Source organism: Heliangelus exortis, chromosome 3 (genome assembly GCF_036169615.1).
Source record: "Heliangelus exortis chromosome 3, bHelExo1.hap1, whole genome shotgun sequence".
NCBI classification, from domain to species: domain Eukaryota; kingdom Metazoa; phylum Chordata; class Aves; order Apodiformes; family Trochilidae; genus Heliangelus; species Heliangelus exortis.
In genome coordinates, this window is record NC_092424.1 from 29,911,090 (window position 1) to 29,935,231 (window position 24,142).

At 39.1% G+C, this 24,142-nt stretch overlaps 1 protein-coding gene across 3 annotated transcripts in view; it reads left to right on the forward strand.

Moving 5' to 3' along the window:
- The window catches only part of FSHR (follicle stimulating hormone receptor), a 79,460-nt gene that overhangs the window by 13,240 nt on the left and 42,078 nt on the right, over positions 1–24,142 (forward strand). For all 3 annotated transcript variants that reach the window (XM_071739817.1, XM_071739819.1, XM_071739818.1), the window contains exon 2: positions 14,603–14,674. In XM_071739817.1, coding sequence (XP_071595918.1) covers positions 14,603–14,674 — 72 coding nt within the window. The remainder of the gene's footprint in view (positions 1–14,602; positions 14,675–24,142) is intronic.

Below are 24,142 nucleotides of genomic sequence, written 5' to 3' on the forward strand. Positions count from 1 at the left end.
TTTGAAGTTGCAACAGGCTTTTCCTGGGTTTCATTATTGGGGGAGGAGGCCACTGTACAAAAAAAAAAGCTTTACTAAAGTAGAGTCACCACCCTATTATGCCAAGTAAGGAGACAGCTGGGATTCTCCACTTTTCCCTACCATTTTAGGTGGTGTGTAGTGTAGCAGGAGTGTCTGTGTGCTGTGTCTATGTGCTTTACCTTGATACTGGCGCAACAGTGCTGGGATCCATCCCTTTCTGTGAGCACCTGAGAAACTGCCTAGGTGAAGGCACCCCATGTGGAGTGGGGACCTCAATGCCAGTGCTCCAGCTTGGATCCTCTGTCACCCAGCCCTGTGTTAGCAAAACTGACTCTGGAGTGAGACCAAGCAGCTTCCCCAGAGCAAAGTCCCTGTGGGAAAAACAAAACAAAACAAAAGAAATAAACACAAAGAGAAGAAAGCAACTGTGTGCAAATCCTCCCTTTCATTGCATAAAACTTGATTGCAGTTAGGGATGCTCCCCTCACACCTCTCCAGTGAATAATCCGTGGCTGGCTATTCCAGGAAAAGAGAACTCCTGAACACCCTCCAGCACCCCTTGCTGATCCAATATGTGGAAAGACATAGTCCAGTGATTTGACCAATTCTGTTCACCTAAGCATAAAATCCCACATATAATGAAGGAGACTTTGTGCTGTTTCTGTCCTCCCTGTGGACTCCTGTGCTTATCTCAGGACAAAGAACTAATTTCCTAATTTATTTATTATTTTAAGGTTTTTTTTCCCTTCTGGGGAAAGGAAAAAGAAAGGTTGGCTGTGTTTGTCTTTGGATAATCAGGAGCCTTTTCAGGCACTATACAACTCTACAGCTCTGTGTACAACTGTTCCTGGAGAGATACTGAAAAGTTTCATGTGGATTCTTCTGCCACTTTCTCTCTTTCGGACAAGAGAAGGCACCCCTTGCTTATAATGATAAGCTACATTCTTAATACATTCTTAATCAATTTGACCTGTGGTTTTTTCCTTCTTCATAATTTGAGGGATTGATTCTATTTATTAAAACCAATTTTAAAAACACAAGCCCTGAATGCTCTGCAGTTCCAGGTCAGGCTGCTTCAGGTAGTCTGATCTAAAAATAATCCATTCAGTGTTGATTTATTTTACTGTTTTCAAGCTGAATTCTGTTCTTTGTTTCTTTTTTTTTTTTTTTTTCTTTGTGCCTCTCTAGGAAAAAAAAAAAACAAACAAAACCAAAAACAAACAAAACCCCCCCCAGTAATTTCACACCTCCAGTCAGAGCAAGGGGTGTTAGATTCCTTTTTCTAATGTATGAAGAGAGATCAGGAACTTTTACCAGACTCATATTCAGTTAATGTGACTCACCGTGTGCCCAGAATAATATATAAATAAAATAAATAAATACCTATAAATACCTATAAATACCTAAAAATAAATACCTATATTCAGATTTAGAGAAGTCAAATGAAGCTCTTAGTATTAAAAAGAGATAAAAAATAGGACCTCAGAGAGCTAGGCACCTTTTAGCACAAACTTGAATCTGAGTCTCTGGCTGATGATCCAGAATTACCGGTGGAGTGTTTTTTCTTACTTCTGGTAACTTGCTGGTTACTTAAGCATTCAGTGACATATTGCTATTTATTTACTGTCAGTGCGTTTTACTGGTGGTGTTGTTGTAGCCCTCCTCCCCTTGGTTTAAGAGAGTTGTTTAAATCTTCAACTTTCAAACGCTTCAGCTGATTAAAACCCCTCTGGGTGTCCTGTTTGCTCAGGAACTGCATATCATGTTTACTGGCTATCTCTCTGCTGCTGTAACATTTTCTTTCCACAGGGGAAAAAAACCTCATTTTCTGTTCTTAATTTATCCTGAGATCTGCTTGGGCATCCTCACAGTAGAAAGCCTGTGTTTTCTTCTTTAATATGCCATAACTATCAGTTAGAATCAATCAGACAGATCATATTGTTATGAAGAAAACAGGCATAGGGTAACAGCCTCCAAAACCCTGGTCTGATTTTAAAAACATTGCACTTTAGAATCAACATGGACACAGAAAGATGGGGTCAGTATAATTGACTATTTCTTTGTAGATTTGAAATGCTTTATGCAGTGCAGTTGGAAGACATCTTTGTTTTGACTTGACAGCCACAGGTAGAGTATTGATTGAATACTTTCTACAACCAGAATGTAAGCAAAATCACATCTCTTTCGACAGGGTAAGAAGGCAGAGTCACTCAACTTGTTTAGGATGTGATCTTACCCCAAAGCTTCACAGAGATTTGTATAACCCAGCAAGGCTCTTCCGTGAGTGGTCAACAGCTCAAGTCAGTCAAGGGCATGCTAGATCCTCTTTCCACAACCCCCTGTCTCCAGGCAGAAGCATAGCCCATCAGAAGCAGGTGATGATCAGTTTTTCCTCTATAGGAAGAGAGACCCTCTTTTGCTTGCCCTCTCTCTGCAATATAAGCCATGATTATGGCAAGATGGATCAAGTTTCCTATGTACCACAGTGATTCTTAAGAGCTGCTAAGGGTAAAGTAAGAACAGGGAAATAGTTTAAGATGTATTATCGCAATAGTCTTCCATCCTCCAATTAATTCCATCCCACAGGATTGCTAGAAATTCTTGTGGTTTGTTTAGTAGCCCTAATTTATCTCTCCTCAAATTGGTTTTACATTCTACCTGTGAGACCACATCAGCTTCTTGCATCCAGGCAAGATACATGAAGGAGTATTGATAGTCCATATTCATTGAGAGAAGAATCAGGTCCTCTTGTTTATTTTGAATTTAGTTATCCCTGGACTCTCCTCTAATTTTTTTCACTGGAAGAGCTGATAAACCATTGGTCCTTGGATACCCACTCTGGGTTATTGACCTCTAGCACCCCTTTGAGCTTTTCATGCTGAAAAGTCCTAGCCATACTGGCCTTTGATCAGCCTTATTTCCATCCTCTTTACCTTTCCCTATACTCATTCAACTTTTTGATGAATAGGAACAGAACTGCACCCTCTCTATTCAAAGATCAATTGAACAGCTGGATTTTTTTTGTTTTGCAGGTTTTTTTTAAGATACTGAAGGAGGTGGAAGGTTTAAGAAGAAGAGTGCAACAACAAAAAAGTGACACAAACCCTTTAAGCATTTAGACTATCACGAGCCTCAGTCTGCTTTGTAGTCCACCTTGCAAAGTGGGGGTGGGGAGGACAGTAAAAGACAACTTGATATTTTGCAATGGCAGTGCATTTCCCTTGATTTTACAAGGGTTATCAAAATGACCTAGCAAAAGAATTTGTGGAGAGCTGAAACAGTTTTTAAATATTTTTATCATTAAAAATTGCTGAAGTGTTCTTGTCACATCTATTTTTGGAAATGTCTCACAGAGCCAATAATATTCATATGCAATGACATAGGAGTCTGAATGCAGTGCTGAAAATATTATCCCCGATTCAGTTTTACCTTTTGATCTTCTGGCAAAGGAAAGGGGCTATCTTTGAATTAATTTAAGATATGGTCCACCTCTTTCTACAATTTACAAAAACTTGCACTAGCTATCCAGTACTGAAGAATATTTTGATGTTTCATTCTACACAAAGATCATCTGTTTCAGAGAGCCAGAATAGGTGGTGCTTGCTTTTGCTAATTTGAGTATGTATTCTCATTCTGGCAGAGCTGTCCCAGTCTGGCTGCAGTGCTGGTTATTTGCTGCTGTGATGAGTGTCTTACAAGGGAGATCTATAGCTCCACCCCTCTGCCTGGCTCTGGGACAGGTTGAGTAGAGGGATATCTTGGTAGTCAACCCTATTCACATAATTTGCTTTTCTGTACTCATTAATTTCTTCTTGAATGTCTACCATCCACACTGTCCTGTAGCAAGGATTTGAATCATTGAGTTGTGTGAAGTATGAACCCTCCTGTAATTCAGGTCTTCTCACCCAGCTCTTGTCTTACTACCCTGCTCATCATACATATTTGTCCCCTAACCCCTCACTCCCCTTCCAGGTTGCTGATGACTGTGGCATGCAGGCCCCAAACAGGCCTCCATGGGATGATGTTCATGACCTTCCTTCACTCAGATGACTGTTATATCTATCATTGTTTCTTCTGGTCAGTTTTTATTCAATTTTATGCAGGAAGATGCTTATCACAGTCATTTAGAGAGCTGATAGCATCATCCATTCAAGGGAGCTGATGGGAGGAATCATGTGTAGAAAGGAGATAGAGTCCAGGTTTCATCCACTGAGGTTAGATTTTACAAAGGATGTATTTTCCCAGGCATGGCACCTAAGTTCACTCTGAGAGGTCTTTCATAACTTGCAGCTGTCCCACGAGCAGGTCGAGTTTCTCCAGTCTCTATTTCACTGTTCTGTCACCCTTTTGAAGAAGATGTCTACTATTTTTGGGTGCTCCAGGGAGGACTAGTGTCCAGGAAGCACTATGAAGGTGAAAGCAATAAGCACATCTTTATTCTTGTTTAGAAGCTAGTGTTTCAGTTGCCAATGTGGACAAGCTGGAATCTTTCTGAAACAATACTCTCTTTCAGACACATTAAAGAGCTATGCTTGATAGCAGTTCAAGCTGTGCCCTGTGTGGGAGTGGGAAGAGACTTGTCAAATCTTAAAGGAAATAGAATATCTAGGAGTTTTAAGGACACTGGTATGCCAGCTGCTTTGCTTTATCTATTCAAGAACATAATTTTAACATGTAAAAGAAAATACATGTCTAGTGGAGGGTTGATAGATAAATTCAACATTTAAAATAATAGGAAAGCATAACTTTTTTTTTTTTTTTTTTTTTTTTTTAGTACAAGAAAAAGTAATAAGGATTCCTTTCTCTGTAACTGATGATGTCTATGGGGAAGAGATCTCAATAACAGAGAAAAACTGTGAGGAAGAAGAGATCCTCTCAGGAGAGTGCAGGATGAAATTGAATGTGTCCATCTACCTGCAATTCATATCCCTGTGAATGTTTCCCTCAGCTGTCACTAATAGATGAGCTGAGAAAAGTTCTTGACATGGAAACTGTACAGAAGAGCAGGAGTGCTGTACAACTGCATGTTGAGCAATGGCAGTAAAGAGGAGTGCTGACAGACTTCAATTAAATGTGCAAAGTGCATTCCAGCATGAGGATCAAGCAGTCTCTTATGCACTCAGGAGCCTGTTGCTCATGTTAATCTCATGGGTGCTCCCATGCTCAGTGTGCTGTGTGGTTCATCCTCTTGCACAAACAGCAGCAATGCCAGCAGCCAGCTTCTATCCCTATGGAAATAGTCAGAGGAGACATTTGGGTTAGAGGAAGTCATGACCAGAGGAGAGGAACAGGAGGTTCTTCTTTGCATGACGCTAGAGTGACAAAAGGTTGAGATTGTTCTCCTTTGTCACTTTTAGTGTTACTTCAGAACATAAATATTAACAATGTCAATGTGCACTTCAGTATCTAAAAAGAAGGAAATGCTCCGTTTTCCACAGTGGGAAAAAAAGTGAAGTATGTGCCATTTGCGACCTGGACCCCTCAGTCAGGAGATGGTGTTTTCCCAAGACTCTCAGTTGAGTTTGCTGTGTTTGGCACCCACATTGCTCTTTGGAAAACACAGCATGAAGAGAATATTTACTTTTACAAAGCTCATACTCAGATCAAGAGGGGGAAAAGAGTACAATTAAGTCTCCAAGTGCTATTTCTTAAATGATTTCTGACTGCTCTGGCATCATCTGTCTCATCACAACTTCAGACAATCCTTTGGATTTAACCAAATTAGTAAAAATGCTTGGTGAGGACCCTGTTACTTGTTAGGCTGTGTGTGCTAATTCAGGAATGCAACAGTGAGTATCTTTCTTTTTATTTTGTTAATATTCTGTGATATTTCAGGAAAGCTTCTCTTTTGCCTTCACTAAGGCATCCAACCAAGAGTTTAAGGAATGTTGTCACTGGACAACTTATGTCAGACAATAAAAATAGCATCATACATGGCAAGCCTGCCAACATAGGAAGTCCTTTGGTCTTAGAGGTAGAAACACTACACGCAAAGAACAGCTGTCACTTTTCTGCCATGACCTCGGCCAATGAACAAATCACTGTTCTCTCCCTGATGTGGAATAAGATATTTTTTGATACATCCTTGGGTCAGGTGAAGAGTTGACATGGCCAGCTGTGTGTGAGCAGGATGTCTATTCTTCCTGTGAATCAAAAGAGAGCATAAAAGTTTTGAAGACATTACCTGAAGAGCCTCCATCTGGATGGACTGTGGACATTTTCCATAACCCTATTTGCCTTGACAAGTTGCCCACAGGAAAGAACACAAAGTAGAAGAGCTTTTGTGCAAGAATGAAAAAAGCAGTTCTTGTACAATGCTCCTTTTGTTAGGAAAGCATGCAGAGATATTAATAGAAACATATGCAATACCAGGAATGTTCTCAGAGTGAATGAATTTTTAATGGCTCCTCACCAGAAAGATGGTTGAAGATACTAAGGTCAGATTTTAAGGAAGCTGCACATTTATTACATGCTGTATGTTTCTCAGAGGTCCATGGGAATAAGCTGTGAGGAGCAAGGATGTGCTTTCCTACAAGTACTGTAGCATCTTACAGTACAATCAATACCAATAAAAATATAGCTATTTCTAAAAATAAAGCCATCAGTATGTTCTGGTTCTCTGTAACCAAGATAGGATAACTTCATTCACTTGTGCTATTTATCTTACACGAAACACTTTTCACAGCTTGCCTTTGACAGTAATAGAAGCAATTTTAGTTGTGCTTCCAAGCTTACTGCTGGGCTTTTTTGTGGGTAACTCATTGCTAGCAGTTAAACTCTTTTCAGATGCTAACATAACCGTAATTCTGCTGGTAGTCCTAAAGGGGACTTGTTTGTTGTTGCAAATTGTGCATTTTTTCTCTGTGTGGAGGAATCCAGAGCTCCAGCTTTTTTCACTTTCCAAAAGCTCTGGGCAAGCTGAAAGAAAGGTGGAGATCCCTCCAGCCAAGATGGGGATGCTTTGCCATCTGCTTTATCTGTGGCAAGGGACACAAACTTGGTCCTTTGACTTGCAGCTACCCCCAGCCACTGATGGGATCAAGGTCCATGTGTCAGAGGATGCCCTTTGCTTAGGGCAGATGGCATATGTATTTGTTACATATTATGTGCATTACTGATACTTGCACCTAAAGCTTCAACACAGATGTCAGACACTTTGTAAAATGGGTTCACATGCACAGGCAACTGGTTTGAATAGTCACAACTTTGTTTTTCTCCAGTTTTATCTCAGCATAGGGAAACCCGGCCTGAGTACAATGAAATCATTGCACTTCATTGCAAATCATAGATCATTAAACATCTGAGTTTGAATGAAAGTCCTGATGTTACATCTCTTTTTCTGATTGGGAATTTTGCAATCTTATTTTTTTTTTTTCTCCATCTTTTTTTTTCTTTTTCAAGCACCGTCTCCTGATTCATCTCACCCTGTTCAACCAGAGGTATTTAAAAGTACCTTGGAGCTTTATTTTTAACTGCCTGCAGGTGTGACCTCAGAAGGGAGCTATCTATGGTGTCCTGTGGCAGTGTACAGTGTTACTGAAGACAGCGTCTGCTTTGTCCAGAAATGAAAAGGATATCAATGCTGAGACTAAACATACCGTGGTTTTGGAAAACTAAGGCAAGGGGGGAAGGAGAGTCAGCTTCACAAGCATGTTGCTTGACCACTTTTGCAGTCTTTTAGATGCTGATTTTTTTTTTCCTCACAATTTTCTGTCCTTCCTTATCTCTCTTTATCAGCTGTTAACTACTGAGGGGCACTGTGTGCAACTTACTAGCTGACCTAAGCAAGGTCCTGGGAGGAAAACAAATCCTACATTAACTTTTTGATATGCCTGTGTGAGCAGCACCAGAGCTCAGCTGAGGAAATGGGCATTTTGTTATCCATGTTACAGCGTTGTGGGTCCTCTTCAAGTGAAATGCCAACAAGACATCAGCTGTGTGATCTGAAAATTCTTCCTTCAGCTTTTCATGGCTGGTTGGCATTATTACACTGAGCAAGTAGTCACTAAATACAGAACATGTATGCCATCAGTACTATTCATTATTCTATTAATATTTTAGGACTGTAAGTTATTAAGAAAAGGTCTTTAGTACGACGTGGTGAGACTCTGGGACAGATTGTCCAGAGAAGTTGTGGATGCCCCCTCCCTGGAAGTGTTCAGGGCCAGGCTGAACGAGGCCTTAAGCAACCATGTCTAGATGAAAGGTGTCCCTGTCCACAGCAGAGACTCTGAAGTAGGTTGGATTCTAAGGTCTCTTCCAACCTAAGCCATTCCAGGATTCTATGATGCTATGATTAATCTAATCCAAAACAGAAAAAAAATCTGATTTTCAAGAGAAGCCACTGGTAAGGATGAAGGATTAATTTTTCACTAGCCACTACACATATTGCTTTTAGATTCAGACCTGCAAAGCAGATGGGCATTGCCAATAACTTTATCAAGTTGTATTTACTTTTTACACTGCTTTGTTTAACAGCACACAAACCAAAATAGTTTCTTTCTCAGTGATGCCCCTTACATCACCCCAAGACCTGGAAAGATTCCCAAGCAGCATAACTGACAGTAGGATGTGTGCCTTTCCAGATTTTTTTTTTCAGTCTGAGAAAAAATGGTTTTCCCCTGTATTGCTGAGCATGCTGTTACGAAGTATGGAATATCTTCCAGGTTAGTTGGGTTCACCTGCCCAATTGTGTCCCTCACAGCCTAAAGCCCACACCCCAGACTATTCACTTCAGAGGCAAAAATGAAAAACAGGGGTGACCTTGATGCTGTGCCAAACACTGTTCAGCAAAAGCTAGAAAATGAATGTGTTATCAGTATGGTTTCAGTCACAAACCACAGCACTGTATGAGCTGCCATGAGCAAAATTAACTCTCTCCTAGCTAGGCCCACCACATCCTGAAACTCAGGAGGGGATTTTTGGCTTCTGTGTTTTCCATAAAATATATATTGCCTAACTTTTCCTTGTAATACTCACCTATAACTGATTTTGTTATGCCAGAAAAGGAAAAATAAAAACAGCTGCCCACTCCAGATAACCTTTCACAAGCATTGGAAGGGAATGAGCAACTTCCATTTCAATGGAATTAGCAGGTGAATGAAGTGATTAGGTACTTCAGGCCACGTTGTGCATAGAAGCAAAGAAATGGGATCTCTTTCTTGTAAACCAGTTTAAATGTTTACTTTACATGTAAAGTACTACGGCCTCTCAGATTCTCAATTGCATGGATCATGTCTCAGTTGAAAAAATTAATTACAAAGTTCTTCATCCATTATTCAACCATGCTTGTGCCATCAATATCCTCTTTTTGAAATTAATATCTAGTTATATGTATAGACATTACTATAAAAATATTTTACTTGGCTTGTTTTTCCCTTAAGATAATGGCATAACTCTCTGGAAAGACAAGCCAGGAGGATGGTGGCAGCAGTGTTTTGTCAGTGCCAGTGCCATTCAAAGAATCACAGAATGATAGGGGTTGGAAGGAACCTGTGGAGATCTTGCAGTCCAACCTGCCCTGCCAGAGCAGGTTCACTTAGAGTAGGCTGCACAGGGTGGTGTGCAGGGGGTTTTTTAGTGTCTCCAGAGAAGGAAACTCCACAACCTCCCTGGGCAGGCTATTCCAGTGCTCTGTTACCCTTACAGTATAGAAGTTTTTCCTTATGTTTTGGTTCAACCTTTTGTTTTCCATTTTGTGACCATTGACTCTTGTCATGTCACTGGACACCACTGAAAAAAGTCTGATCCCATCTTCCTGACATCTGCCCTTTATACAAATATAAGCATTGATGAAGTACCATCTTCTCCAGGCTGAATACACCCAGCTCTCTCAGCCTTTCCCCATACAGGAGATGCTCCCCTGATCATCTTAGTGGCTCTGAGCTGGACTCCCTCCAGTAATTCCTTGTCCTTCATGAACTGGGGAGCCCAGAACTGCACACTGTATTCCAGATGGGGCCTCACCAGGGCAAAACAGAGGAGGAGGAGGAACCTTCTTGTTGCACCCCAGGATGCCACTGGCCTTTGTGTCCACAAGGGCTCATTGCTGGCTCATGGTCATCCTGTTGTCCACCAGGACTCCCAGGTCTTTTTCCTCTGAGCTGCTTTCTAGCAGGTCAGCCCCCAGTCTATCCATGGGGTTATTTCTCCCTGGGTTCCCTACACTTGCCCTTGTTGAACCTCATGTGGTTTCTCTCTGCCCAAGTCTCCAGCCTGTCAGCCTTATGATGTCCCAACCTCAGCACCCCCTGGAATTGAGGCAACTAATATAAATCTTCCTCTGTTTTCTAAATTCAAGACTCATTAGGGTTTAAAATAGCTTTGCAACATGTTATGAATTCACTGCAAAGACTATCAAATCAGAAAGCAAATAAATCAATCTTTTTGGGTTTAGCTTCATGCTTTTTGAAGCTTCATGTTTTAGTATCCAATTTATGAGGTTAGGGCTCCTCACTGTTAGGAAGGGGAAACCACAGCAATCTGTAAAAGCAGCTACAAAGTGCTTAATATTGTATGGAAATCTTCCACCTAGGCAGCTGATTAGGAAAAATGTTCACATATATCTACATATGCTCCTTCATAGTGAGACATTTACCAGAACTAAACCTTAGTCCTACTGAAATTCTATGGGAATGTGAACCCATTTCAATGAGCTGGGGGCTTACAAATGTTCTTCATAAATTTATATTGAATCACAGTGAGCTCAAAGGAATCACATTTTTCATTTCAGTGACAATCAGGATAGAAGTTGAGGACCAAAATGATCCAGCTTAACAGATTCCATCATTTTTTTATTTTTACATTAAATCACCTGTACACTAGATAGCTCATGGTATCTTTTTGCCTTCTCAGGTAAAGCAAAGACTCCTCTGTTGCTGGTGCTTGAACCTCTAGCATATCTCCAAAGCAGAAAGCAAAACCAAAGAAACAACAAAAAATTACAGAGTAAATTAAATTTCATTGTAAACCTTTGTTTGAGAAAATACACGTTGCAGAGGATTAAAAGATGATATCATCAGTCCATTAGATCAGAGATTAAAGTAACATATTCTTCAATATCCCACCACATATACTTCTTTGGAACCAAATCTAGTTATTTAGCATTATGGTCACTGATTCTTTTTTTTTGCTTTTTGTTTTATTTTCCTTTCATCATTTATAAAGTTTATATTATCTGCTTGATATAGTTCATTTTAACGTAATGAATTTGCGATTTACATGAGCGAGGGAAGATAATTCTACAATGTGCCTATTTTCTGATTAACTGTGTGTGACTTAAGTAGATCTGAGAAATTAAAGAGTCTTTTGAAATACCTAAATGCAGACACACTTTATGAAGCAGAAATTATTTTTTTCAAAAGTAGTCTGATTTCTGATAATCAGTGCAGTCCTTTGTTGTGCAAAGTTTTTCCCAGTGTGGGGGGGTGGTTGCCAAGGAAGGGGGCTGGAAGGAGCAGGCACCAGTGCATTGCAGGAGTAAGTTGTGGTGGAAAATTTGCACCAAAGAGGTGCAATTTCATAATTGTTCAAGAATAAGCTAGTGGGACCAGGGTGTGTGAATTCATTTGATCAATATGCAAAATGCATCATTTCACAAACCAATGGCTAAGTTTTGTTTAGGCTTTTCAGTGCTTTCCTTGGTAGTGCCTAAGTGCTACCATCATTTTTCAGGATCAAATACTGCATGTGCCATTAACCACGTGTTTTTTAAAGGATGGTTTTTGTCTTGGCATAAAATGTGCTTGGAGGAAGCTGCATTGTATTAATTTCTTTGATCCTAAAATAACATCAGCAACAATCCAAGGAAATGCTTTTCAATTATTTTCTCCATGTAGGTCAGAAAGAATTGGTGCTGAACAGCCAGTATCTCAAGTTAAGTACAGATTGATTCTTGGAGCCTAATTGGTGAGATTTATTGTCAATATAGCATTTAGCTACTTATAATAGACTTCTTTTAATTATACAGTTGATAATTCAACAAGTAGCTGATGCTAATTTTCAGTGTTGGTTACACCATTAAGGCTGACTTTATTAGCCTACTCAGAGATGTTTAGAAACAATTAACCTTCATTTTTTAAAATGTAATGTGAGGCTTCAGCTATTAAATCTCAATTCTGTTTTAACTGCTCCAAGGCATTAGACACATGGCTGCTGAATTCTGGTGCCTTATTAAGCAGGACAGAGAGTTTTCAACAAAGATACTCAAGGTCTGATTTTTACTTGTATGTACTTATGGCTTTCCTCATTCAGGTAGCCTCATCTATGAATGAGGTTCCCTTCTTTTAATTAGTTTTGGAACCAGGGAGTAAATTCTTATTGTGGCAAAGCATGGTGTAGACCACTGTTTAATTAAAAACTTGGAAATGCTTTAAAACACTGCAATAAAAAAAAAAAGCATAGGTGGCTTTTCAGACAGAGCCAGCTTTCTAGGGCTCCAAAATTAGGTGTGCATTTCTACAAAGGAGAGTTTAGGAAAGGCTTCAAAGCAGATCAAAGTTAAAGAGTTTTCTGAAGGTTCAGCTTTGTAGCACTAAGACTGCTGGGTGTTCTGCAAAGATCCATTGTACCTGGCTGCACTCTAAAAGCACAGACATAGCTTTGCATGCATTACACCAACCCTGTTTTCAGTAGTGCTTCACAAACTGCCTAATCCGGGATAGGCCTTTTCTGGAAGCTCTTTAATCCTTCTAACATTTGCATAATGATCTCAGTACTGTAATTCTTGTGAGACAGTGTTGAAACTCTTTCTGACTAGCATTACTGATAGCACAAGAATAATAAAATACCAAATTGACTTTATCATATTTCAGGACTGAGGATACCGTAAATTTCAATGTTTTAAAAAATGTGGGGCTAGATTCACTTTCAGTGTAATAACAATGACATATCCAGAGGTAGGTGCAGGTATGTGCATGAACTTTTTCCTGCTTAAGTAAATATTAACTCATATTTGGAAATGTAAATAAGGGAGTAGAGTCCCTTAAAGATTTAAAATTTTTAAAATAGCTACATATCAATGTGATATTATATCAGGATAATAATCATTCTCTCATTCGCTCATTTATTAAACATTATAATCTCCCATGAAAATTCTACACTACTCAGCTGTAATAAAAAATAGATTTGGATTGTAAGGATACTTCATATGAACAGTAAGAAAGTAAGTCTCTACTTTTGAGATATTGTGTTAAAAATTGCAGACCTATGCAGAAGATAATACCAGTCTGATTTCCCATTTCTGTCCTTCCACAGGCATTACCATGAGGTGGCACAGGCAGGAACTGAAAGATGCTCCCAGGCAGATATGTAACACCAGTTCTGTGATGATAAAAATGAGAAAAGCTCCAACAGGGATTCTAAATGAAAAAAAAACTTCCATAGTCTTCCAATTCAGAAAACAATTCCTTCCCATTTCCATGGGAAAATAGACTAAGAAACTGTATCACAGAGCAATATGCATGTATGAAGCACAAGTGATATTTTGAAAAAATATATATTATTTTTCTTCTTGGCTATCAGTCAGTAGAACTCGTATTGTCTGATAACTTGCTTATCTTGTCTGTTGGGAGTTTGAATACAACTTTAATTCTCAACAGAAAATACAAAATTGTAATATTTAACCCTACAAAATCTCTGTGGACTTTCTCAGGAACGCTTGCTTGACCTGGCATATATAAGTGCATCATGTGAAGCACAGATCTTAATGAGCAGGTCATGTTAATCTATGCAATTTTGCTCACTACCTACGCATGATTATAGGTGGGAAAGAAAAGAACTACCTAGATAACACCTTAATTTTCCAAGCAGTAGTACATTCCTTACCTTTTATCTTCTGAGTGCCATCAGAAGTTCTGTGGTCCTCTGTTTATCATGATAAATGGAGATGAGTCCAGGAAAAAAAAAAAAAAAAAAAAAAAAAAAAAAAGGCTTATATGATACTATAAATGGCTTGTTTTCTTCATAAAGCATATTCCATGACCCTTAAAAATTATTAAAATGTTGTTTTAGTGCATATATGCTCAAGTTGTGTACTTGGAAGTCCTAATTTTGTGGCACATTATGAACTAATTTGAGGGCAGATTGACAAGCAATATAGTGTATTAAAGCTGCATTGATGGGAGTTAGCAGCTGGCTCAAATTATCAGTGCAGCAGGTTAAGGATTATCTTGCATGAGCATTCATGCACCATTTTACAGCCTTGTTTAAGCAACTCATCTGTCTGGTTCCACAGGGTTGCTTCATCCTGTACCTGAGCATATCTCAAAAGTGAGGTCAAGATGAGAAAGATGGTATCTCCTTCCAGCTCACAGCAAAGTTGCATTGTCCAGGACCAGATTTCTTACTGCACCAAAGAGGGAAATTGCAACTACTGATGGATGCTATTTCCCCTGGGCATCTCCAGATGCTAAGCAGCCAAGTGTTGTGCTGTAATTTTGGTCTGGGCAGGCACCTGGAGTCCCACAAAGCCTCTGAACATTCCAGCTGTACTGAGATGTGAAGCCTGGAGGCTGTCCTTGTACCTGCCACACGGTCCTGTGTTGTGAATAGTGAATAATCACTCAATTTTCTCTATTTTCAGGAGATTTGTGCTCACCAAGATGAGAGTCATTCCAAGAGGAGTTTTCGCAGGACTTGGTGACCTAGAGAAGATGTATGTATCGTATCAGTATTTACTAGAAAACAGCTATTTTTCTCAAAAAAGCAGTTTCGGGTTGTAGCTACTTTTACTGTTTATGACCCCAATCTCAGATCATCATCTAATTTGATCTTTCTTTTTAAAACAAAAAAAAAAAAGAGAGAATTTTTTCTTTTAAGACCATGCTGTTGTTGACATAACATTGCTGTCTTAAATGAATTTTTTAATAGCAACAAGGCAGTCCTCATCAAAGTGATGGCTCAGCGTGGAATGTCATTGCAATGAATATACACAGTGACATAGTAGAAGATCACATGAAATTTATTATTTTGAGAATTTTGTAATATATTGGAATAAGTCAGTGGAAGATAAGGGAGGAAAGAACCCTGTTCAAATCAGGGAGGGCAATTCTCTTTCATTAATGAATAAGTAAGATTGCTTTTCACATGTTCAGAGTCAGCTGGCAGGATGCATAAGAGAAGTTTATTATGGGAGATAGATCCCAATATCTTAGCACATAAAAAGTGTAGGCATCTAATGTCTATGAATTTCAGTGATAAGTCTGGAGACATAAATACGAGCACCTCATACATTCATCCATCAGTATGCTGTTGTGAATGTATTGCAGCCCTCCAGTTCTAGAAGAAAAACTCCATAGTAATAGATTTCCTACTATTCTTTAGCAACAAAATTATATGAGTTAACTGGTGCTAGCATCAGAAATTTTTACAGTCTGTCCAACCATATCTATTCTGGGGTATGTATGATGTTTCTGAATTATTTCATATATGAGCAAACCACAGCATTTTGTTCAAAATATACCCACATTTGCACCTTGACAGAAGAGGGACCCACCAGCTGCTCATCCAGGAGGAGTCTGAGTGGGACTTGGGAAATACACTTTTTCACAGCACAAGTAAAAAGGAATCAAATGCCAACATTTTTCAGCATGATTTCTACCCTTTTCCCTCATATTCTTCCTTAAATAAGGCATTTTGCAAGAAGGTGAGCATAGCAGAAGGTACGATGAGGAAAGGGAAAGGATTTTGAACACAGAGAAGGGCTGATGGATGAAGAGCAAGTTTCTTCTAGTCAGCAGTGAATGGTGAAGCTCCGATGACAACTGGCCTTATCTGAAGCCTGAGATCCATTTCAGGGCATCACTGTAGGTTCGGGAATCTTCTATTGCCACATTTCATGCACTAAAAATCCTCCAGTTGCTGCAGCCCACTCATGAATCCAGAATCTCATAAATAAAGCACCACTGTGAAGGGTCATTTCTCTCGAGAAAAGAAAATTAAAGTCTTACATTTTGTGGCCGTGAGTTATCAGTTAGGAGTAAGATCAGGTCTATATCACCAGTTCTGTTGGCACTTGTTTCTCCCCAGTCCTGCAGGGTTCCTTTTAGCCTAGTCCATCCTTGTGGAAAATCATTGAGCTCTCTGGACTATCAAGCATGTTATAAACAACTTCCTTTGTTCTTTAATTACTTCAAAACTGTACGTCAGATAGGTATGAAGGTAGTGATCAAACTTGAATAGGATGCCTCTAAGTAGTTTTTTATTGTTAACCTAAAAAATAAAGTATGGAAATTAGCTCAATTTGAAAATATATCTATGTACAATTAGTATGTGGAGGAGAAATGGGGACAGGCCGTTTATAGCAAAACATCCTTGAAAATAAAAGTGTTATAAATATGCAAATGAGACCAATCAACATCAACAAAGATACAGTATTTGCAGATGATATGGCAAACAGATAAAATCTGAAATAGCTCACAAATCCTAAACCTAACCCATAAAACATTCATCAGAAATATTCATGATAATGTAGGGACAAAACAGTGTAATCGAATGATGGATTTGCATATTAAAACACAGCCTTTGTATGAAAGCTTTTTTACTATTTCAAGATCATGAACAAAAAGAAAGATTAAACCAAACTATAGTCTATTTGTGGAAAACAGCTATTAATAATGTGATACCTCCGTGTGGTAACGTGGACAGCCTCATGTATACAAATGAGATACTTCAATGCAGTTTATTTAAATGCTCACCTAGAACCAAATAAACTAAAACTGAAAAGAGTGTTAATCTTTCCTGAATGTGCTACTGAAGAAAAACATTATCATATCTAGTCTTGTGTATCTGTACACAATATTTTTACTAGATCATTTATAATTGTGTCTCTGAGAATGGGGTAAGTTTTAAAACCCATACACTGGAGGGAAAAAGTGGTCTTTGGAATCATCCACAGGGGATGAGCTGGCTGAGTAGAACTTAATTCAGAGATGAGTCCTGCATGAGAATCATAATGCTGTTGTATTCACATTCAAATTATATGAAGCCTTTTGAATACAGTTCATGAAAATTTCTCATTTTCAAAGAAAAATAATTCAATAACACTTTTAAGTGGTCCTGCTTTCTCTACAATTTTAGTCTCTTCCTAAACACCTGAACATCTGAGAGCTTTGAACAGGTGTATTTTGCCACAAAATGTCAAATACTTAACAGTACTTCCAACCACGCTTCAGTCACAGGACCCAGGAAAGTTTTTGTTTGTTTCCCACTTGGACTGCCCAAGGACTTTCCAGAATGGACACTAATCACCATGAATCATAGTGGAAAAAAACAGTGTGACATGGAAATGTCAGCATGGAACACCAGATAGGCCCTGCCTTGTGAAGTTCCAGTTTTAGTTACCAATCCAAAATATTTTGATTTTCATCTGATTTTTTTTTTAATTTGGCAAAATACAGACTGCAATTTTATTTGACTAAATTTGCACTGGAGTACATTTGCCATTTTTAAATTTTTTGAAAGAAGGAGAGATCATAGAACCATTTCTAGCTTGTAACACTATTCTTATCCATTTAAATTCATTCAGTTTCTGAAAAACAAACAAACGAAAAAAAGCAAAAAAACCCCAAACAAACGTGGAATGACCATTCTGCAGACTGTCACATAGAGAAATAACTTTCTACATGTATGTCCTAGGAGAAAGTTCTTCTTTTCTTCTTAGACAAATGTTTAAACTTACAGCCTATAATTACCTGAGATTTCTCTTACTAAAGCTGCAATTTAAATTTTCTTATAGAAAATTACTTCAGAAACCTACAGATCTGAGGAAGAACCTAACCAGTTTGTTGCTAGCAGCTCTCTGACAGCTCTGACTTCATGTTAATTTAAAAAATAGACATTCAGGGAGGTAGATCAGTTATTCACACTAGATGTTTAGTCCGCTCCTTAGTCTTATGTAAGCAGAACGTGGCAGCTCATCTGGACTCCTGTTTTACCACCCTGTTTGCACTCACAGAACTAGCTTACCCTCCAGTTACTAAATTAAAAAGCTGCCCCATGAAGGCACATACCTGGCTAAATCAATCAGCATGCTCTGCAGCTGCTGTGTCATCTTCAACCTGCATTGAAAGCGCTTAATTTGGAGGAGAGACAGTCTGAAGCAATATTATTTAACCATTCAGTGCATTTAAGCTTTTTTTTTTTTTTCTGAAACTGTTGATCCAGTGGTGGTTCATCTGAACAAATCCGGATGGTCTGATCTAGTCTGATCTAGTTACACGAGCACCAGCTTTTATTCAAATACAGTGAACATGATGTATGAGGCTGAAATCTTTCCTGTTTGCACTTATCAGCTAAAAGACACTTTCAATTGACTTACACAGACCAAACTATTTGAAACCTGTATGTTTTATCTAAACTGAAATGGAGGCCATAAATAGAGTATTCTGAGGCACATGCTGAAGTACACTGCTGAATCAAGGTGTATGGTCCTGTGAGTTGGGAAGGAGCAAAGCTCTTGGCTTGATTGTAATAGCCTCAGCAGAAGAAGCTGACATAGTAACAAGTTTTCACCATAGCAAATTTTAAAAATCTGGAAAATTGGTGATTTTCCTCAGCAGTAGCCATCAAAGCTGCCTGGGCTAGCAAATGGCACACCATCACACCATCTGCTCCTGAAATCAGTTTAATTCAGCTTCATTGTGTGGTTCTGTAACACTTGACAGCACACAGCCCAAGAAGATGGAAAACAAGGGGGGAGACAGAAAACACACATTCACCTAAGGGTGAGCTGCCTGTGTCTTATGCTACCAAGAAAGCTGGTCTGTATTGTGCACCTCCTCCAGTTTTTCTTGCACAGTGTATTCTGTGCTGCCTAATTTGGTATGCAAAAGTCTGTGACTAAAGAAGATCATTATAGCTATTTTGAGGAAATGGCTAGGATTCAACATGACCAAGACAAATTGGTTCTAGGCAGGAGTTGCTTTCTATCTTTTGTTGCATCATTTGGGTAAAATTGTTGGTTGGTTATTGGCAGGGTTTTTTTTGACAGAAGCAGAATACAGATTTGAAGGATCTGCTGTGATATATAAGTTAAATAGTGCATGTTTACAAAAATATTTATTCACATCCCTAGGGGACATGGTGCATTATGTATACCACAATTCATACTGAACCAAGTAACAATCATACTTTGGTAATAAATACTCTTATTTATATTCTCAAGGTGCAGTTCCTTGGATATTATATTCTAATTTACATTATAGGAATTTATATGTAGCTTCTTATGCATCTTAAGGGCAGAGCATGGAAATAAGTATGCTAGTTAATACTTTTAAATTAGTCTGTGAATGTGTTTTATCTCAGGGAACAGAGGACTACTGTTCAAAATCATTGAAGGGAGCAACCAGCATGAGCAAAGAAATTCAAAGTTCATTCCGCGGAACTGAATGGACTGGAATGGACTGCCCAGGGAAGTGGTGGAGTCACCATCCCTGCAGGTGTTTAAGGAGAGACTGGATGTGGCACTTAGTGCCATCCTATAGCTGATGTGGTGGTGTTAAGTCATAGGCTGGACTTGATCTCAGAGGTCTTTTTCAGCCTAAATAATTCTGTGATTCTGACATCCCAAAGAATAAATATTTTAATATTTTATTTCCCTGGTTGCCTGGCCTAATCCTGTGTGTGAGACAACAAAGGCCACTCAGCTGCCACAGTTTGGTGGTCAGGCAGTGAACCATCACCAGAGCCTGCCTGGTTCCTGTGGGTGAACTTAGATGCCCCCCCAGCCCAGTTGACCGCTCTTGGTGGTGACCAGTGGTTTTGAACCATCTCGTTTCTACACTGAGGGGCTGCTTGCACTTCAGGCCTCTGCTTCAGCAGCAAAACCATGTAAAAAAATTCATCCTTGGCTATACATGCTCTACACATTCCTTAGTCCAACAACATCTGAGGTGTCAGCCTTCATTTGCTCATCTCTGCACTCTGTCCTTGGAAAGGAGTTCCCCCAAATGGGATTTTGAAGGCAAACAGCTATGTGAGCTTGGCCAGGGGTCCTGTAACACATTGTCAGTGGAGGAGCTGGGCAAAGCAGTGTCTTGTGCTGCTGTCCCACTCTGTGGCCATAAGTGGCTTGCATACATGTGCTTCTTGAAGGGGTGCCTTTACTTCAAATGATCCTCCTGCAGCCTTTGCAAATATCCTGGACAGCAAACCTAAGTGTTTGGTACGAATGTATAGCAAGCCTAGTGTGATCTTAACTCAGTTTGTTTCTTGAAAGTAGAAGTTATGCCCTGTGGTATAATAAGGAACTAATGAAGATTTGGATGTTTTATTATAATCTATAAAAATTTTGCTGCGTTCTCACTTGGAATTCTGCTTTTCCCTGACAAAGTTTTCCTGTGTAAGAGGTCTTACACTTCTTACTGTTGTTGTTCCTTGCATAATTAAAAAAAAGTGAACTAGAAGTTTTTTATGCATGTTAGTAACTCCCTGCTGATGTCAAAGAGCAGAGATTTTAATTGCAGCTTTTGATTTCAGTAAATATATAACCTGATCTCAATATTTTGTTAATGCTGGAGAGGAATGAAATTTCAAATCAAGTAAGAACCCTTAAAAGAAGAAGCTAGGAAATGTACAATCCATTCATAGCATTCATATCAACATTTGCTAAATTTTCTATTTAAAATCTCCCAGAAAATCAAACTAATATTTGCATATTTTAATTGAAACACGTTAGAGTACAAGAAAGAAAGTATTCCATAATTCTTTCTGCATGGCTTGTATCTTGGTGCTTTCTTTCTTTCATAAAATAGATTTAGAAAGAAAAAGAATTGAAAATACAATTTTTCATATCCTCCTTTTGTTGCACAAGAATGAGCTTTGTGGTAATGAACTGTTAGGAGAATCTTTATTTGTTAATTGCATTGGTATGAAGTCAGCACTAGAGACTGAAGTATTTAATGGAAGAACCATTCATCTACAGCAACATTTCTGGTCCCTGCATTTCAGCTGTCTAGACACAGCTACAAATGGGAAATCCTCTTGCCTGAATGTGTACTAAATGTTTTAATCCCTCTCCTCAGTGACACAATGTTCAGATTACCTGAACTGAGAAAAGACAAAATGTGAGCAAATGCTTGTTTGAGTTTCCACTCATTATGAGGACACTTAAATCCCATGTTCTTCTCTCTTCCTCTCACAATAAGTAGATAAAACCGAGTGCAGGATGTATTAGGGCAGCCCTTTTGCATATCTTAAACTGTGGTCTGAGGTAGGCTCATTCATTCAAAATGAGATTGGAGGGTGAAATGTCCAGTTCTTAAACTGGCCTCATTAAAGTGGTCAAAAAGTCTCCAAATGAAAACTTTAGGAATTATTAGGAATTTTTTTCTCAATTATTAAGATAATTTGTCAATAGGCTTGCTTTCTCTTACAATGCTACCACCACTACACCACTCTACCACCACTAGAACAGGATGCTGCCCAGGTGGGCTGCAGGCTTGGCATGCTGGGGTTGTGCATCCAGATACTTGCTTTCTCCTACTCATTCAGTTTTGCAAGTTTTACCTCTACTGTAGGTCCTTGCACCAGAGGCATGAAGCTGATTATTGCAACTGGTTATTTTTTATTGCAACATAACTAAGAGCCTCAAAATGAATAGTTATCCCATAGTGTGGAATTCATACTATAACATTCCTTCTTTCCTCCTGTGGGATATGCATAATGAACAGCCTGATATGTCTGCTCACTGGCCAGCTGTCTGAGATTCATCTCAGATGCTTTCAGGTGAGTTTTTTTGTTCTGAGACAGGACATAACCAATGTATAAAATGTAAGATGGATGCTGGAAGATGTGTCACTTTTCAGTTTCCATCTCCTCCCTCCACAAGCTTCACTCTTTTGAACTAAAGGAAGTTTCAAATTGTATTTTATTATAATATTCTTGTACTTTCAAAGTAGAATCGGTGACCAACTAAATGACTTTGTAAATATAAATATACATATTTGCTAAGAAACATAAAACTTTTCTTAAGCTGGCTGAGTTACACATTTATTAAACTAATCTATGTATATAAGAAAAGAGAATTGCTGATTCTAATTATGTTTTACACTTTCAAATGTAACTCATAGCACATTCATTACAAAAGGCGGTTCTTCTCACATGATGTTTCAGAATATTGATCTTATTTAAATAATTGCCATTTTCTTGATAAAATAAATACATTCAGTTTCAATATCCCAAAATAATTTGGCTTTAAAAATTCTCTCTTATATATTAATTACATATTAACTCCAAAGAATCTGGGTAGAATTCAGAATAAAATATATTGACTTGAAAAGAGAACAATAAATGCACAATTAAGAGTCAAACAAAATTAATAAAAGTAATCAGCATTATAGGCACCAAAAAAAATTTTAAAGAGTTCTAAGAAGATTAGTATACAAGGGCATCTTTCTACCAAAAAAATTTAAACCATCTACATTCTTGTGTGAAATCAAATAATAAAGCAATTCTGAGAAAAAACATTCAGTTTCACTTCACTTGGCTGTTCAGGTTACATAGCACCTCTGTCTGAGGCTGGTGAGGGTCCAGGGCTCCTGATGCACCACAGAGCTGTATTGATGGGACTCTGTGGGAATTTGGGTCATGATATGTCCCTAGAGGCATCGTAGTGCCATCTCCTTCCTGATATATCCAGCTTCTGCATTTGCTTTTAAAGGTGCTGCTACGTAAAAGAAAATAAAACATGCATGAATTAGAAAGAAAAGTTTATTTTTCATGAGAAACCAGGTTTTTATGGGATTTTTTAAAAATTACTCTTGTCTGTGTAGGTAACTGTACCAGTGAGTGAGTCAGTGCAAAAGGTGTGACCTACTTGAAACTGTGCTTGATGTGCTCTACATGGGATTTTCTTGAATATTTACTGTTGCCATTACCAAATATATTTTTTGCTAGATAGTGGATGGGTGACACCAGATCAGAAGTTGCAATTAATTTTCGGGATTTCAGAAACACCTTCCCATATTAATTTTATCTAGCTCTTCTGTTTATTTCAGAAATAATGTTAGTGGAATTGGCACATGGCAGCAAAGGACTAGCTCCCATTGGAATACAAATGCTGATAAGAACCTCAGCATTTACAGAAGACAAATGTTGAGATGAAGCCAAGACGTTTATTTTTCAAGACAGAGCTCTTCATTCTCTAACAGTGATTGTATGGCCTTTATTTTTATTATGCCAAAAGATTGATGAGGATTTAATCAAAATTTTGATGGCTGCTTTGCTCAATAGAGAGACAGCTGACCATTTAATGTTATCAGTGATCTGCATTTTAATTTTTCTAACAAAGACACCTCTGGCCCCAATCCATCCCAGGTGTAAAACCAGATTCCTTGTGACCACTGTTTGTTCTGTGTAATATCCAACGCAGAGAATTAGGAGCTGTCTGGGGACAGGGACAGGCTGGTGGTTTTCCCAGATTAGAACCTAGCACCTGGGAGCTGCTGATACCAGTTGCTGAAGGACAATGTTCAAGAGAAAGTTTCTGGAACTAGTGGTGTCCCCCAGGGATCAGTGTTGGGCCCAGTTCTGTTTAATATCTTGATGATTTAGATGAGGGGATTGAGTCCATCATCAGCAAATTTGCAGATGACACTAAGATGGGGGGAAGTGTCAATCAGCTGGAAGGCAGGAGGGCTCTGCAGAGGGACCTGGACAGACTGGAGAGTTGGGCTGATTCCAATGGGATGAGGTTCAACACGGCCAAGTGCCGGGTCCTGCACTTTGGCCACAACAACCCCATGGGAAGCTCCAGGCTGGGCACAGAGTGGCTGAGAGCAGCCAGACAGAGAGGGACCTGGGAGTCTGGATTGACAGGAAGCTGAACATGAGCCAGCAGTGTGCCCAGGTAGCCAAGAAGGCCAATGGCATCCTGGCTTGTATCAGGAACAGCATGGCCAGCAGGTCCAAGGAAGGGATTCTGTCCCTGTACTCAGCCCTGGTGAGGCCACACCTCGAGTCCTGTGTCCAGTTCTGGGCCCCTCAGTTCAGGAAGAAGATTGAGGTCCTGGAGCAGGTCCAAAGGAGGGCAACCAGGCTGGTGAAGGGACTCCAGCACAGATCCTATGAGGAGAGGCTGAGGGAGCTGGGGCTGTTCAGCCTGGAGAAGAGGAGGCTCAGAGGA